The following is a 13,929-nucleotide window of genomic DNA, read 5'->3' on the forward strand; positions in this document are numbered from 1 at the left end:
AGCATGTATGTACATGATTGTGTTTTTGAAAAAAAAAAATGTTATGCGTGGTTAGTGAAAAACTAAAAATGTTAAATCACTTGAATAAGGCAATAAAACACATATAGAAAATTGGTTCCCAGGAATTTTGAGAACTGGAGCTTGTAGCCTAGAATTTTTTTTTTTTCTAAATGATGTGAAAATCATCTTGTTTACTCACTTACAGAAAACAATATATTTGATTTAAATTTTCTAAACACTTTTTGTTGGTAAAAGTCATATGCGAGTAGGCGTCAACTATCATGAATTCACACCTGAGAAGACAAAGGCCTGCATAATGAGCTGCATAATGAGCCATTCAGTCAGCTGTGTCACTGAGAGGGAAGAGTTACAAGAAAGAATGTGAGGACAAAATAAATCTATATAATTTTATGTTTGTAGTTTATTTAGAATATATTTAATTATCCCACAACATAATTTAATATTCACTTGTGAGTGCAGTTAAAAACAGTTTATAAGGAACAATCAAAGCTGACTTTCAAACTGAATTTTTTGCATCATTACTCCAGTCACACAATCCTTCAGAAATCCTTTTAACAATCTTATTTTCTACAAAAAAAAACATTTTATGTTATTATTATCATCATCATTATTATTATTATTATTATGATTATTATTAATGTTGAAAAGAGCTGAGAATATTTTTTTCCGGTTTTTAGGGGGGATAAATTGAAAGAACAGCAATGATTGTTACAACAGTTACATTTATTGTTACATTTATATTATTTACATCAAGCTTTTGAATGGTATAGTAGTGTATATTGTTATTGAAACTTCATAATATTTCACTTGATTATACATTTAGTCAGGAATTATAGTTTGGAAAAGTCTTTGGAAAAAGTCCAACTAGTAAAATGTTTACACGTTATGTGAAAACTAGTACAAGTATATAAATAAATAAGAGACTTACTCATGTTTATGATCTCTGCTGAATAAAGTGCTTCATTCTTTTTTCTGAGGAAATCCAAATCTCAAATCCTCAACCACATCACATCTTTTTGGGGAGAATTATGTCTTATTCCTCTCATCGCGAAGCAAACAGTAAAATAAAAAAAACTTGAAGAACAATCCCCCTGCGTTGTCTTCTGTTGTGTGGGCGTATTCAAAAGCCGCGCGCTTCAGTGAAACATTTGAATCTCAAAAAGCGCGCTCCCGCGCTGGGGCGTGGTCGCATTAGAAGATAATGAAGTGAGACGTGAAAAAAACGGACATCGCGTTGTTTTCATATGGATTACTTTATCACAGAATATTTGTTTTCAGCAGCACCTGTTTAGTTTAAAAGTAGACATGTCAGGCTTTCTATAGATATCTCTCTCGTGTCTCTTCGTTGAGTATTCACGGAGTTACAGTTCATTTTAATGACGCATTTGTATCTGAAGATCAGCGCAGACAAAGGCTGCAGACAGCACTCCCTGGTTTGTTATCTTTATTTTATAAGTGCACAAAGTTTTGTTTGTTATTATGTCTGTATACAAAAAAAAAGTACACCCTTTACAGATTCGATTGATGTATTGCTCTTATCTGTACGATCAAAACTGAAAGTGTAATTTAAGTTCTTTTCGGGGTTATCAGGAAAAAATAACCCCAAAACACCCAAACACGTTAATATACACAAAATTTTTAATAACTGTTGTCTATTTAAAACGTTATCTTTATTGTATGTCGACTATAGCCAAACATGTGGATATCCACACATTTAAACTTGCTAAACACTGTACAAGATTGTTCCTCAAAACTTTGCTCCGAGTCACAGATTCTACGTAATCGATGAAATTGACTAAATGGCAAACCTTTTTTTAACAAAGGAGGATGAAAACTATAAGCAGCAAGGATTGTTAGTTTTTAATTTTTTGTGGTCCCTCACCATTTACACATGCAACAAATGAATGGTGCTTTGGTCTCACTCCGTCGAAAAGATGCAAATCTGGAATTAAGAAAATTACCAAAATCCACCAACTCTTCCTCTGTTCCGGTCCGGAAAAGAAAACATATAAACGTAACCATAATTTCACATTTCTCAAAAGAGGATTATTATAGCCACGTTTCCACCGCTGGAACTTTACCCTGGAACTAGGGACTTTGGGCTGGTACTCGGTGTGTTTCCACTGCAGGAACCAGGATCTAAGTAAAGTTCCGGGTAAAAAATGCCCCTCAGAAAGTCCCAGCACACGAGGTAGTACTTTTTCAAAGGTCCGGAACTTTTGGGGGCGGGACTTGGGCGCAAAACATGCTGATTGGTTGAGTTCACTAGGGCTGCAACTAACGATTATTTTGATAATCGATTAATCGGTCGATTATTTTTACGATTAATCGATGAATCGGTTTATGTACTTATATTTTAGTTTTGCCCATTTTTTCCCCAAGTAAATTATTAACAAAGGGTCTTTATCATTCAACATAGACTTTTTAGAGATTTTAAACCATTTTGCATTGTCATATCCTCATCAAAAACATACCTGGAGTTGTGTTTTATTATGTGTTATTTATCCTTTGTCGAACTCTTCTGCAATCAAAACACTGACCCATACATACTTTAGCAAATTTCACAAGGAGATTTCAAATAATGTTTTCACCATGGCAGTCCTTAGGGCTCCTAAATTAGTTTAACATCCCGAACAAAGCTTATTAAGGAATCTTTCAGAACATATTATCACGAAGAATAAGAATAAAACAGAATTAAAATTGCAGTAAATTGCATTTTATTATTTTTTTCCCTGTAAACACACAGCTTATACCTGGGAAACAGCTTTATAGCTTATGCTGTGAAATTGTAAACAATCCTTCCAATAAAGTGCCAATGGCATGAAACCTGAATGGTACTCACATTTTAAAGTAAAATTTAAAGTAAAATCCATCAGAAGGTTGTCCAGAAAAAAAAATTGGACACACAAAAAACCTGCTGTGTGAAAAAGAGCAGTGAATGCTTAGAAAAAAGTCAATTTCAAATACATTTAAACATTAACCTCTCTCAGTCAGTCATAATTAGGCTGCAAGACTGAATTATGAACTGGTAAACGACAAAGCTTTAAATGTTAATTGTTAAAAAGCAATGTTATCAGCTTTTACGACTAAACATTTGCAAAAAACATTGTACTGCAGAATCTGCACAAATAAAAGTCTTTGCACACTGTGATTTTCATCGGATTTAAATATGTAGTGGTCCTTATAACAGTGCAAAATTCAAAAATGTAATAAAGCGATAAAATGTTAACAAAACAGCTTATGCCTGAACTGACAGGAATTCGACTACCTGTGGGAAATGAGGCAGAACACTATTCACTCATTATTTGAGAAAAAACTTTGCATTGCAGTGCAAAAAACGTCAACATGTCCAAATGTTCAGGGCTTAACAGTTAGGCTTGCTCTCTTTTTGCTCCCACACTTTGGATGACTTCGTCCGATTAGTTTTATCTTCCGCTTTTTTCTTTTTCTTACTCGAGCTTACTTCACTGCCGCCTGCCTCACCCATCACGCTGAATGCTGCAGACAGAGAGACGCTGTGCGGGAAGCACGTGACATAAAACGAGGCCAGCTATTGGCTATTCGCTGCTTCTCCCTGCTGTACTGGCTGAGTAAAACCTCCGGAGGCTCATTACTGCCACACTTTGGTCACCGCAGATTTAAAATATGCACGAAATGAGCCGCTTACGGCAAATAAAAATTATTTAGCAACGAATCGATTACTAAATTAGTTGACAACTATTTTAATAATCGATTTTAATCGATTAAATCGATTAGTTGTTTCAGCTCTAGAGTTCACACAGCATTGTGATTTCAACCACCATTTATTCGGATAATTTTCTAAATATTACTGTTATTGTGTCATGAAATGTAGTTTTAAAAGTATTTCAGGTGAGAATGTAGTTGTTTAAAACTCAAATCTGTGGTTTATTTATAAAGACAGCACCTATTTAAAAATGTGTTTCACCGATTTCGGTTTCGCATCATTTCAAAAATGATGATCCAACAAAAAAAAAGGAATGAAGGAAAGACATTTTTTCAGTGCACTTACATGATCATCAGACAATTGTTTTTTTAGATAAATTAAATAGAACATTGTTCTTTTTGGTATCTCTCATCTAGGTGTTGATGAAGCCAGTGGAATTTACCTGCCACTTTTACCGCCCTCTCGAGCCTCTCGTTGGTTTCCTCTTCTCATTTTCAAACGTTCTGATGTTCAAATTGGCTCTGGAAAAAGTTTCTTTTTAGATCCAGAGACAGCACTGGAAAAGGTGGCGACAGAAGACATTGATGAATTCTATTTGTTAGATTCACAGGCACTCAGTAAAAATTCATCTTAGTAGTGAAGTAAAATCATACAATTTTAAAAAGTGTAGTCTGATTCCGAATGAAGGACTCTTATGGGCTCTTTTTAAGTGAATAAAAATAATACAGTGCAGCTAGTGTATTCCAGTTCCTGAATGATAGACTCCCATAAGCCCATTCATTTTAGTGATCCAAAACAATTCAGTGACTAGTATAGTCCAATTCCTTCTGAGTCCGTTCTTTTTATTGAATCAAGCACTTACAACTGTGAGACAGTCAGTATAGTTACAGTCTGGTTGTTCACATAGCAGTGACAGTTTTGTCAATAATATTTTATGAAAATAATTGAATAAATGTTCTACTTTTTTCGTTTATTATTCTTATTTAATACATGACCTCATGAAAAGAATAAAGTCATTAAAAAAATCTGTATATAAACACCTTTTGCAAGAAGTTTTAATTTTTATTTTTTGATTGATGTAATTTCCTCATTATTTGGCAATGCAGTGTTGTTTCTTTTTCTCAAATAATTCTCCTTCGAAAAACTGATAGCTGATAATGGAGCCATTAATGAAGTGGAAATGTTGAGCATAATTGTAACTTGAATAGGAGTCTTTAAAATCCATGTGATTCTCACCCATAAGGGTTAGGAAGCAATAATCGTAGCGTAGCTTAGCTAGCATTATTATTCATGATGGCTTATTTATGTTTAGACAGTATTGCATGTATGGCAGTCCCAAAATGCATTGTGATGGTTTTTAAAAATCGACATACATTTGCATTTATTTTCATGCTTCCTTCTTCTCTCTCTCTGTCTCTTTCTCTCTCCTTCTCTCTGTCCATCTCTCTCTCCTGGTTGAGTTTGCTTTTGGGTATGTTTTGAGCCGGCACGTGCTCTGAGCTGTGGTTCCGCTGGATGTTACTTAATGCACATTGGGAGCCCAACAAGTAATAAGAGCTCCCAGCTTTCTGTGTGAGTGTGTGTTTTTACAGGAAGCCACTGGAATGCAGCCGAATGGCCCACAGCTCTGCTTTAAGCCAACAGCACAGAGGCTGTATTCATGTAACTTGTCTCTTTTGCTCCCCCCATCTTTCCTACAGTCATCACATGGATATCTAATGTAAAACAGCCCAAGGGACATAAACACTTTGCCTCCTATCTTCAGAACCTGTAGGAGACTATGCTTTTTTTATTTTACTTTTGCGTGGCCTGATGCCCCTTGTCCATGTTTCTGTGTATATATAGGATTACGACTTAAATTAATGATGATGTATGTTATTTTCTATGTGCCTATCTGTTTCATTCTTCTATGAAAAAATTGCAGAGAATTCTAGAACAGCTATACTTACTATTTACTGTTCAAAAGTTTGGGGTCAGTAAAAATTTTTATGGAAAGTAATATGTTTATTTTGCATGGATACATTAAATTGATCAAAAGTGATAGTAAAAACATTTATAATGTTACAGATGTATTTTTTTTTTTTTCAAACAAATGCTGTTCTTTTGATCCTGAAAAAGTTTTCCACAAAAACTTTAGGCAGTACAACACTTTTCAAAATTAATAAGAAATAATAAGAAATGTTTCTTCTGCACCAAATCAGCATTTTAGAATAGTTCTTAGATGATTATTATAATGGCAAATAATTTTTTTTTTCCTTTTTGGATTAGTTACAATCAAAGTCAATTAAGGCAAGTCAATTTTCTGTGTGGCCATATTTATTAGCACAAACATGTAAGTTTCAAGCCATGCAAGTTCATGTTCTATGTACTTGAATGGAGAATTACCAGAATCTACCAAAATTGGAGATTTCAGTAACATAATTCAGATCAATAAACAGGACGGAGAGGGCAGGGCAGAACGCTTATCAGCTCTGACCAATAATTGAGTGCAGTGCAAGCAAACTGGCCCAAGCTCAGAACAGGATTACTTGGGAACCAATGTTGATCTTGCAACACTTTTACTGCATAGCACTGCAAAATCCAGTGAGAAGCATTTGAATTCACCACAGAATGAATGGTTGCTGCGAGATTTAGTGAGAAGCATTCAAATTCTGCACAGAATTCTCTGTTATAAACAGATCAAACAGTGCTGACATAGAAACCTGTAGTTACGCTAACTATAACCATGGTGTTGTGGCATTCATTTCAGGGTTTGTACAACCTTTTGAGAGAGAAATTCAAGCACTTTTCAATGACTTTCAAGTATTTCACACAACTAAAGCACTTTAAAGCTCTAAAAATGATCCAGTTTAAATGTAATTTTTAATGGGATGACCAAAATATACTCTGTGGTAAACAAACACTTGTTTACTTGTGTACATCACATTACCACTATTACCAGTAAATGGCAGCAGAGGAGCACTTATTGGTTCAGGTGTCATTCATTTCCACTTTTTTTTTTTACTTTATATTTTGATATCATAAAATCACTATTGTAAAATATAAAATCATCAAAAAATCTAATTTTGTCAGAGTTTTGCACTTTTTGTATATGAAATAAGAAAAGTCACAAAGTGGCTTCAGTTTGCGACTGAATCAGATAAAGCAAGTAAAGAACGGTCCTTATATAATCACTGTAGATTTTGGTCAGTTCAGTATAATACTATAGAATAATGGTACATTTAATAAGATTAGAATAAATACATTGTATGCTTCCAAACTTAAGCTCAGTGCTTTACTGTCAAATGTGCATTACCAAGAAATAAATGTGTAATATTATTAGTAATTGCACTTATTAATGCAAAGCAATAGTAATTTTATGATTCAAAAGGGACTTACCCAAGTACAATGGCATGAAGCCTCTCTCCTTTCCCAAAGTAAGTGCTGAAAAAAGATTCTGACAGACTATTTTGCTTTAAGCCAAAACAGCTAATTTTCAGTTTCTATAGTTTACAGAGGACACACACACATACTGGCACTGAGATCCAGAAAATAGGATTTGTCATCAAACTATAACAATAACCTGCTCTATTTATGTGAGTTTTTTTTACGGTTTAGTTCTTGATGTCATGCCTGTTTTAGTTGTGCTATCATCTGTTGTACTGTAGTCGCCCCCTGCTGTTCGGTGCTGGTGGTCGCCCAGTGGCTGCCTATTCCTGATGTCACATCCTGCCATGAATGAGTGGGAGCGTGGTGCAGTACATCAAGACTCATGGTTGTTGCATAAGACCCTCATGCATGTTGGCCCCTCCCCGCATTCTCCCACCAAGCATCTTTGCAACTGACAAATAGCAACGTCAGCAAACCCCCCTTGTTCTTCACCCCACAGTACCACTGCTGTTTATTTGTTCATGAATGCATGTACAAACACAGGCAGCATATGGTGCTGTTCTCTTGGATATAGTTTATGCTTCCATTCATACAGGACACATTTTTTAGTTGAAACAGTAAGGTGGATTGCAATGGTAAGGAATAGAAGCGGGGGTCGAGAGACTTGAGATTTATCTCTGAAAATCTAGTGAAATGCATTGCAATGTTTAACTCCGCTTTGTTTTCGTATCTAAAGGTCTCCCATTGTTATTTTTAAATCTTGTGAGAAGTATAGAAGTTGAGCCTAAAGAGAAAGAGGCGCAGATCTATGCATTGCAGTCTATTAGCTGTGCTAATCTTAAATTGAACTGAACACATTAAGAGTGTCTAAAAAAAGCTATTTGAAATTCATATGAAATAAAATAAACATTAAACAAATGAAATGATAATTAGACATGTTGCCTTGACAACTAACTAGGGATGCACAATAAATCGCATGTGATTTGTCATGCGCATCTCGTCAGTAAAGCAATATCGCGTTCATTATCAGCGATGAATCACCTGCGATAATGAAAGCTGTTTGCATAGCTTGTCAGCGAACTACAGCTCTGTGTAGTAAATGCCGCTCCATCTGAACGCACGTGATAGAGATTTACTACTAATCACAGAACCAGCTTTACTGACAAGATGCGCATTATAAACGCATGCGATTTATTGTGCAGCCCTATTTAGTATAGCATGAATAGAGAAGTTTTAGGTAATTTTTTATTATTGAGTGAATTATATAAACTCTTGATGTGTTCAGTTCAATTTAAAATTAGCACAGTTAATACACTGAAATGTATAGATCTACACCTTTCACTTTAGGCTCAACTTTAATTGTATATCTCTTACAAGATTTAAAAATAACAGTGGGAGATCTCTAATCGAAGTAACAAATGGCATCCTCTTTGTTTTAAAGGATGTTCTCTAATGTTGCCAAGCATGCTCTTCATGTTCTTAGTCGGTGTTGCTGTGTCTTTGGATGTTTGTAGCGCTCAATTTTCATTTTGCAGAAATTGGTCAAGCATTTATCTGGACTAATTTGTCTCCAAGAAGGGATGGTAAACTCCTTTGTGCTGCTTGTACTGTACTCTGGCACTCTGACTCTTAGTAAGAGTTACTACAGAAAGACACAAACAAAACCAACCAATAACTGTTTAGGTAGTGAAACCCAAAGCCAGCATTTAGATTTACTTGTTTGGGGTTTTCATAAAAGGGTAATTTGAAGGCAAGGGAATAATCAATAATGAGGCTATGATTACATCGTTGCATATTTGGCTGGAAAAAGCTGGCTTTGGGTTGGAGTATAATAAGAGTCTGTTCTCTTCAGACTTTGGTGTATTGTGTGTATGGGAGGTGCTGGGATCATTTGTAAACAATGCCTTCCTTGATGCCAAGAGCTAGTGTGCTTTTGTAAGTGTTCATCTCGTTTTCGGTGTTTCTTTCTCTACTGGAGCCATCCCGTCTTTCCTCCCAGCATGCATGCTTTCCAGTCGTCTTTCACTCTCCTCTGCATCATTAAAGCGCGGGCACACTCTGCACAGATATTTAGCCTTTGGCCACCTGCCCACCTCCATGTGAGCCTCATTTGGTGTGTTTATCCTGTTTCCCATTCAGCCATTGAAGTGTTGTTTTCCTCTAAATTTGGGACTGCACCTCTGGTATGCAGAGCTACAACTTCACACACCCACTGTACTTTGAATATTACAAAAAAACCGAATACTTAAAATCAGCCAGTATGACAGGGAGCTGTGTTTGTGTTTCTGTGTATACACAGTCCTTGCAGTGCAGCCTATGCCCTGAGACAGGCTTGCTTTTGTGCATCTATTCAGCTCGCTCTATTGTGAGCAGTGGTGCTAATTGCAGCCTGAATGGTCTCGGCTAAATGTTTTGTGACAGTTTGAAAGCATGAAAGAGAAGAGTGGCACACAAGAAAAGGAATCCCTCTTTTTTGTTTTGTTTTTCCTCCCTCCTAATGACACAACGGAATGCTCTTGGCTTTAACCTTCAACTCCCATGCAACCTTGTTTCCCCTCCCTCACTAGAGAGGCTAGAGGTAGATATAAATAAAGCCCGGGTGAGGGAACAGAGATCAGATCCTGCCGATACCGTGTGGGATGAACGGGGCGGTCGCTCGCATACTGAGCTACAGCTCCTTGGCAGCATTTCAAATATGAGCCTCAGAAGCCTTGCGAGCAGCAGACATATTGTAACAGGGATGGCCAGTGCTCTGCACGCAGCCTAGTGCTTCTCTCAGGATGGTCGGGCGACATCTCTCTTCAGGTACTTTTCCACTTCTCTGCGACCCCACCCCCACCAACCTTATAGTACGATCCTCCACGCACTGATAACAGGCTTTTCCTTTGCTTTGCTCTCTGCTGCACTGCTGCTGTTTGATCTGGAAGTGTAGCATTCGTGTAACAGCAAACAAAACGCAAATCCCTAAAGCTATTGCATTTCTTGTTAGAGATTAATGCAGGGCAGAGGTTTGCTATGCTTATCTGACCAGCTTTCTTTAGCAAGACACTGTAAGATATTGATGGCAGCGCTAAGCTTTTTGGCTTCAGTTCAGATTTGTTAAAATGGCGTCCTTTACTACGCAGTGACTGTACAGAATGACAGCATTTGTGGAAATGCACCATCCTCTCTTTCATAGACTCCCTCCTTTTTTTTCTTATATTTAGTTGAAAGTGTTTTTTTGCGTGGTTGGTGACAGAAAGACTGGTGTGCATGAGCACTGCTGCTTTGCTCAGATCTGACACAGACTGAGCCGTGTCTGCGCATGTAAAGCCACACAAAAACAACAACAACAGTGTTGAGAGAGTGCCATGAGGCTGGGCACCATTTGCCAACTAATTAACACAACAGGATCCTGGTATCCATATGTAGGCATTTGCACTGCTTTCGGTGTTTTTATCAATGTGTCATATTTAGAATGAACATATTTCTTTGAAAGCAAAGTCTGTGGTTGTAATCTGTCAGTCCAGCAGAGGGAGATGGTTGTGGTTGGGAGAACCAAGGCTTTGCAGTGACGGCAGTGAAAAACAATGACTCCAGGCTAGCAATTGTGAACGAACACATGCAGTTATTGGTGCATTTTTATTATATTATACATTTTTAATTATATAAGTTCTGACCATAGCTACCGTGCTGATGTAATGTACAATTTTTCTTAAAGCAAGCCAAGAAAAAATGTTATGATCGATCTAGCCAGATGTTGCAGTAAATGGTCATTTATATGAAAACATTTTTTTGTTTGTTTTTGAAGTGAAATATAAATCTTTTGAGAACTTTTGCATTTGTAAATATTGATATAGATTTAATTCCATATCAGTGTTTTATTTCCTTAAATACCAAAACTTTAATTAAATTAAAATCTCTTACAGTATTGTTAACTGCAGTTATAAGTATTTTATCATAAGCATATAATAACTAAATTGTTTTGAATGATTAGCTGAATGAATGAAATTAATATAGTTTACAGGCAAGGTATTTCAATAATTTCTCTTTCATTGTCTCTTTCTTTCAGTAGAGCTGCCCCCACAGAGTGGCCTGGCAGCCCAGTATGAGAATATATCCCCCAGTTGCAGTCCCACTACAGCCTCTACCAATAGCTGCAGCAGCTGGGATCCACTGATTATTGACAAGCGCGATACAGAGGCGTGGCCTTCCATTTCATGCAAAGAAAGCCAAACCCCTGCAGGATGCCCCTCGGACACTGAAAGTATCAGTGACATCAGCAGCATGAGCATGGCCACAGGTGCTGGCCAGCAAGGCCATTTCTCCACCAATCACCCCAGCAAAGCCAATGCCAGCCACTCAGGAGGTCTACTCTCTAGTCAGGGTGGGGCCAGCAGAGGCTGGGGCTCTGGCCCATCTCCTGCCAGTGGAGGAGAAGGGAAGAATGAAGTCTCCAGCACATCAGTGGGAGCCAGGGGTTGGGGCTCCTCCAACTTTAACTTGAACTTAAACCCCAATGCCAATCCCTCTGCCTGGCCAGTTCTGGGACATGAAGGGACCGGCATAGGTGGTGGCAGCTCTGGAGGAAGCAACCCTCCTCCGCCTAATATCTGTAGCCCACCGGGCACTCTGCCCAGTCAGGGCCCTAGCAGCAGTGGCAGTATAGGTGGTGCCAATGGAAATTCTGCAGGTAATGGTGGCAGTGGCAATGGCAGCACCACATGGGGTAACATTGTGCCCAGTGACTCATCAGAGTCACACTCCACACCATCCACGAATGTGTCTTTCAGCTCCGAACCTCAGAACCTTAACACTGATGGACCAAATCACACTAAGCATGACCCCAGAAGCCCTGGCCACAGCCTGCCTAACTGGGGGGTTGGGCCTGCAGGCATGGGATCATTTGTTCAAAATCCAGGAGGAGCCTCACAGGTCAATGGGGATGAAGAACCTGTTTGGGGTAATGGAGATGCCAAGTCTGGTAATGGCACAAAAGACTCTGGTTGGGACTCAGGGAGCAGCTGGGGACAAGGAGGGGCCTCAGGCACTTCTGACTGGGGACAGGCTGCCTCAACTGGAGATTGGGGTAAGCATTCCAACAGTGAGCCCAAAGGATGGGATTCTTCAAGCTCTCCCACCCAAGAGCAACATCTCAATTCTTGGGTCCATGGGGCCAAAGCCCCAGCCAGTGAGGGAAGCAGTGACAGCATGGAATGCCATCCTCATAGGAGGCTCTGTTCATCAAGAGATGAGGCTTCCCCTATTCTGCCTGCCCAGGATATGGACCCTCGGGTTCTGTGTAACACAGGCTGGGGACAAACACCAGTGCGTCAGCACACTGCTTGGGAGACCGAAGAAGCTGCACGCTCCAACTGTAAGAATGACATTGGAACTGAAGCCTGGGGCTCATCCTCAAAGGCAGCCAATGTAGGACCAACATCTGGCAGTGCCAACCCTAACTCTGGCACTACATCCAGACCAGACTCTGGGGGCAAGAATGAGTGCCCCAGCCCCAGTACTGGACCTGGATGGGGCACAGCCATGCCGTCACCCCAGGCTAGCTCTGATTGGGCAGGTCCTACAAGCAACAAGAAACCTTCCAGTGGTCCTACAAATTGGGGCAGTACCCCAGGTGGTAACCCGAAGAAAAGTGGTCAGACTTGGGGCTCAGAGGAGAAGTCTCCTACCTGGGAAGATAGTAATGCTAAAGCCAAACCACAGGGCTGGCCTGAGGGTCCCAACCCTTCTCATGGATGGAGCAAGGGACCTGATGGAGAAAGCGGGTCTGGCGGAGAATGGGGTGAACCTGGAGATGGAAAGAAAAATGGTCCCTCCAGCTCGACCTGGGATGGAGAGGGTACTGGCTGGAATGAGGGCTCCAGAGGATGGGGCAAGCCTGCCTCGGGCGTAGGAGGAAACTGGGGAGATGCACAACACCCCAGTATGCCATCACAAGGATGGAATAACAAGCCTCAGGAGGGCACCAATGGCAATAGTGGCAGTGGAAGCATGGGTTCTTGGGGAGGTCCTAGCTCTGTAAAGCAGAGTGGCTCTGGATGGGGAGGAGGAAATGGTGGAGGTGTTAAACCTGACCATATTGGAGAGCCCACTGGATGGGACGAGCCCTCTCCACACTCCATTCGCCGTAAAATGGAGATTGATGACGGTACCTCAGCTTGGGGTGACCCAAGCAGTTACAACAAAACAGTCAATCTCTGGGACAGGAATAACCCTGGGATGCAAGGCAAACCAGGACCTGGCATTGCCAACAATGTACCCAACAACCATCATCATCATCCCCACCATAACCAGCCTCCCATGCAGACCCACAGTCATGGGGGATCAAATTCAAACAATAATCACATTTCTCCTGATAACGCTGGTCCACATCCAACAGTGCCACCTCACAATAGAACAACCCTCATGAATCCAGGTAAGACCTTTATCTGCTTAAAATGTATCACTCTGTTTGTTTGATTATTTTGGCACACAAGTGTAGAAAAAAAACCTGACTGTTCATGCTAAGAGAACATGCTAGCAGAAAAAAACTTTTTTTCAGATAAATCAGTCAACAGAATAGTGTTTACATTCTGTCTACAAGTGTAGTTCAGCATAGCATTTGAGCCAGGAGGAAGTGTATAATTAGAGTCGGGTCGCCATCTGTGGGGAGTATCACTAGTCCTCAGCAGGATACTTGGAACAAACCCGACGCCCTCTGCTGTTTGTGTGTAGCTTTGCATTCCCTCTGTCAAAGCTGTATTTAGCATGGCATCCTCAGATCTCCCTTGTGCCAAGAACTAAACAGACATTTAATATTGCAGCTTAATATTCCATTTTATGACAGAGGAGTCTACAAAGTTACATTTGTTTTT

The 13,929-nt window shown here is 39.5% G+C and overlaps 1 protein-coding gene across 10 annotated transcripts in view; it reads left to right on the plus strand.

Moving 5' to 3' along the window:
- tnrc6c1 (trinucleotide repeat containing adaptor 6C1) overlaps nt 1-13,929 on the plus strand; it is a 57,115-nt gene that overhangs the window by 31,104 nt on the left and 12,082 nt on the right. For 6 of the 10 annotated variants that reach the window (XM_042723021.1, XM_042723018.1, XM_042723028.1 and 3 more), the window contains one exon: nt 11,127-13,490. In XM_042723021.1, coding sequence (XP_042578955.1) covers nt 11,127-13,490 — 2,364 coding nt within the window. Of the gene's footprint in view, nt 1-8,456; nt 9,881-11,126; nt 13,491-13,929 lie in introns of those variants that run through there. The other 4 variants (XM_042723026.1, XM_042723036.1, XM_042723039.1 and 1 more) reach the window with 3 other exon arrangements.

Source organism: Cyprinus carpio, chromosome A3 (genome assembly GCF_018340385.1).
Source record: "Cyprinus carpio isolate SPL01 chromosome A3, ASM1834038v1, whole genome shotgun sequence".
Classification (NCBI taxonomy): Eukaryota; Metazoa; Chordata; class Actinopteri; order Cypriniformes; family Cyprinidae; genus Cyprinus; species Cyprinus carpio.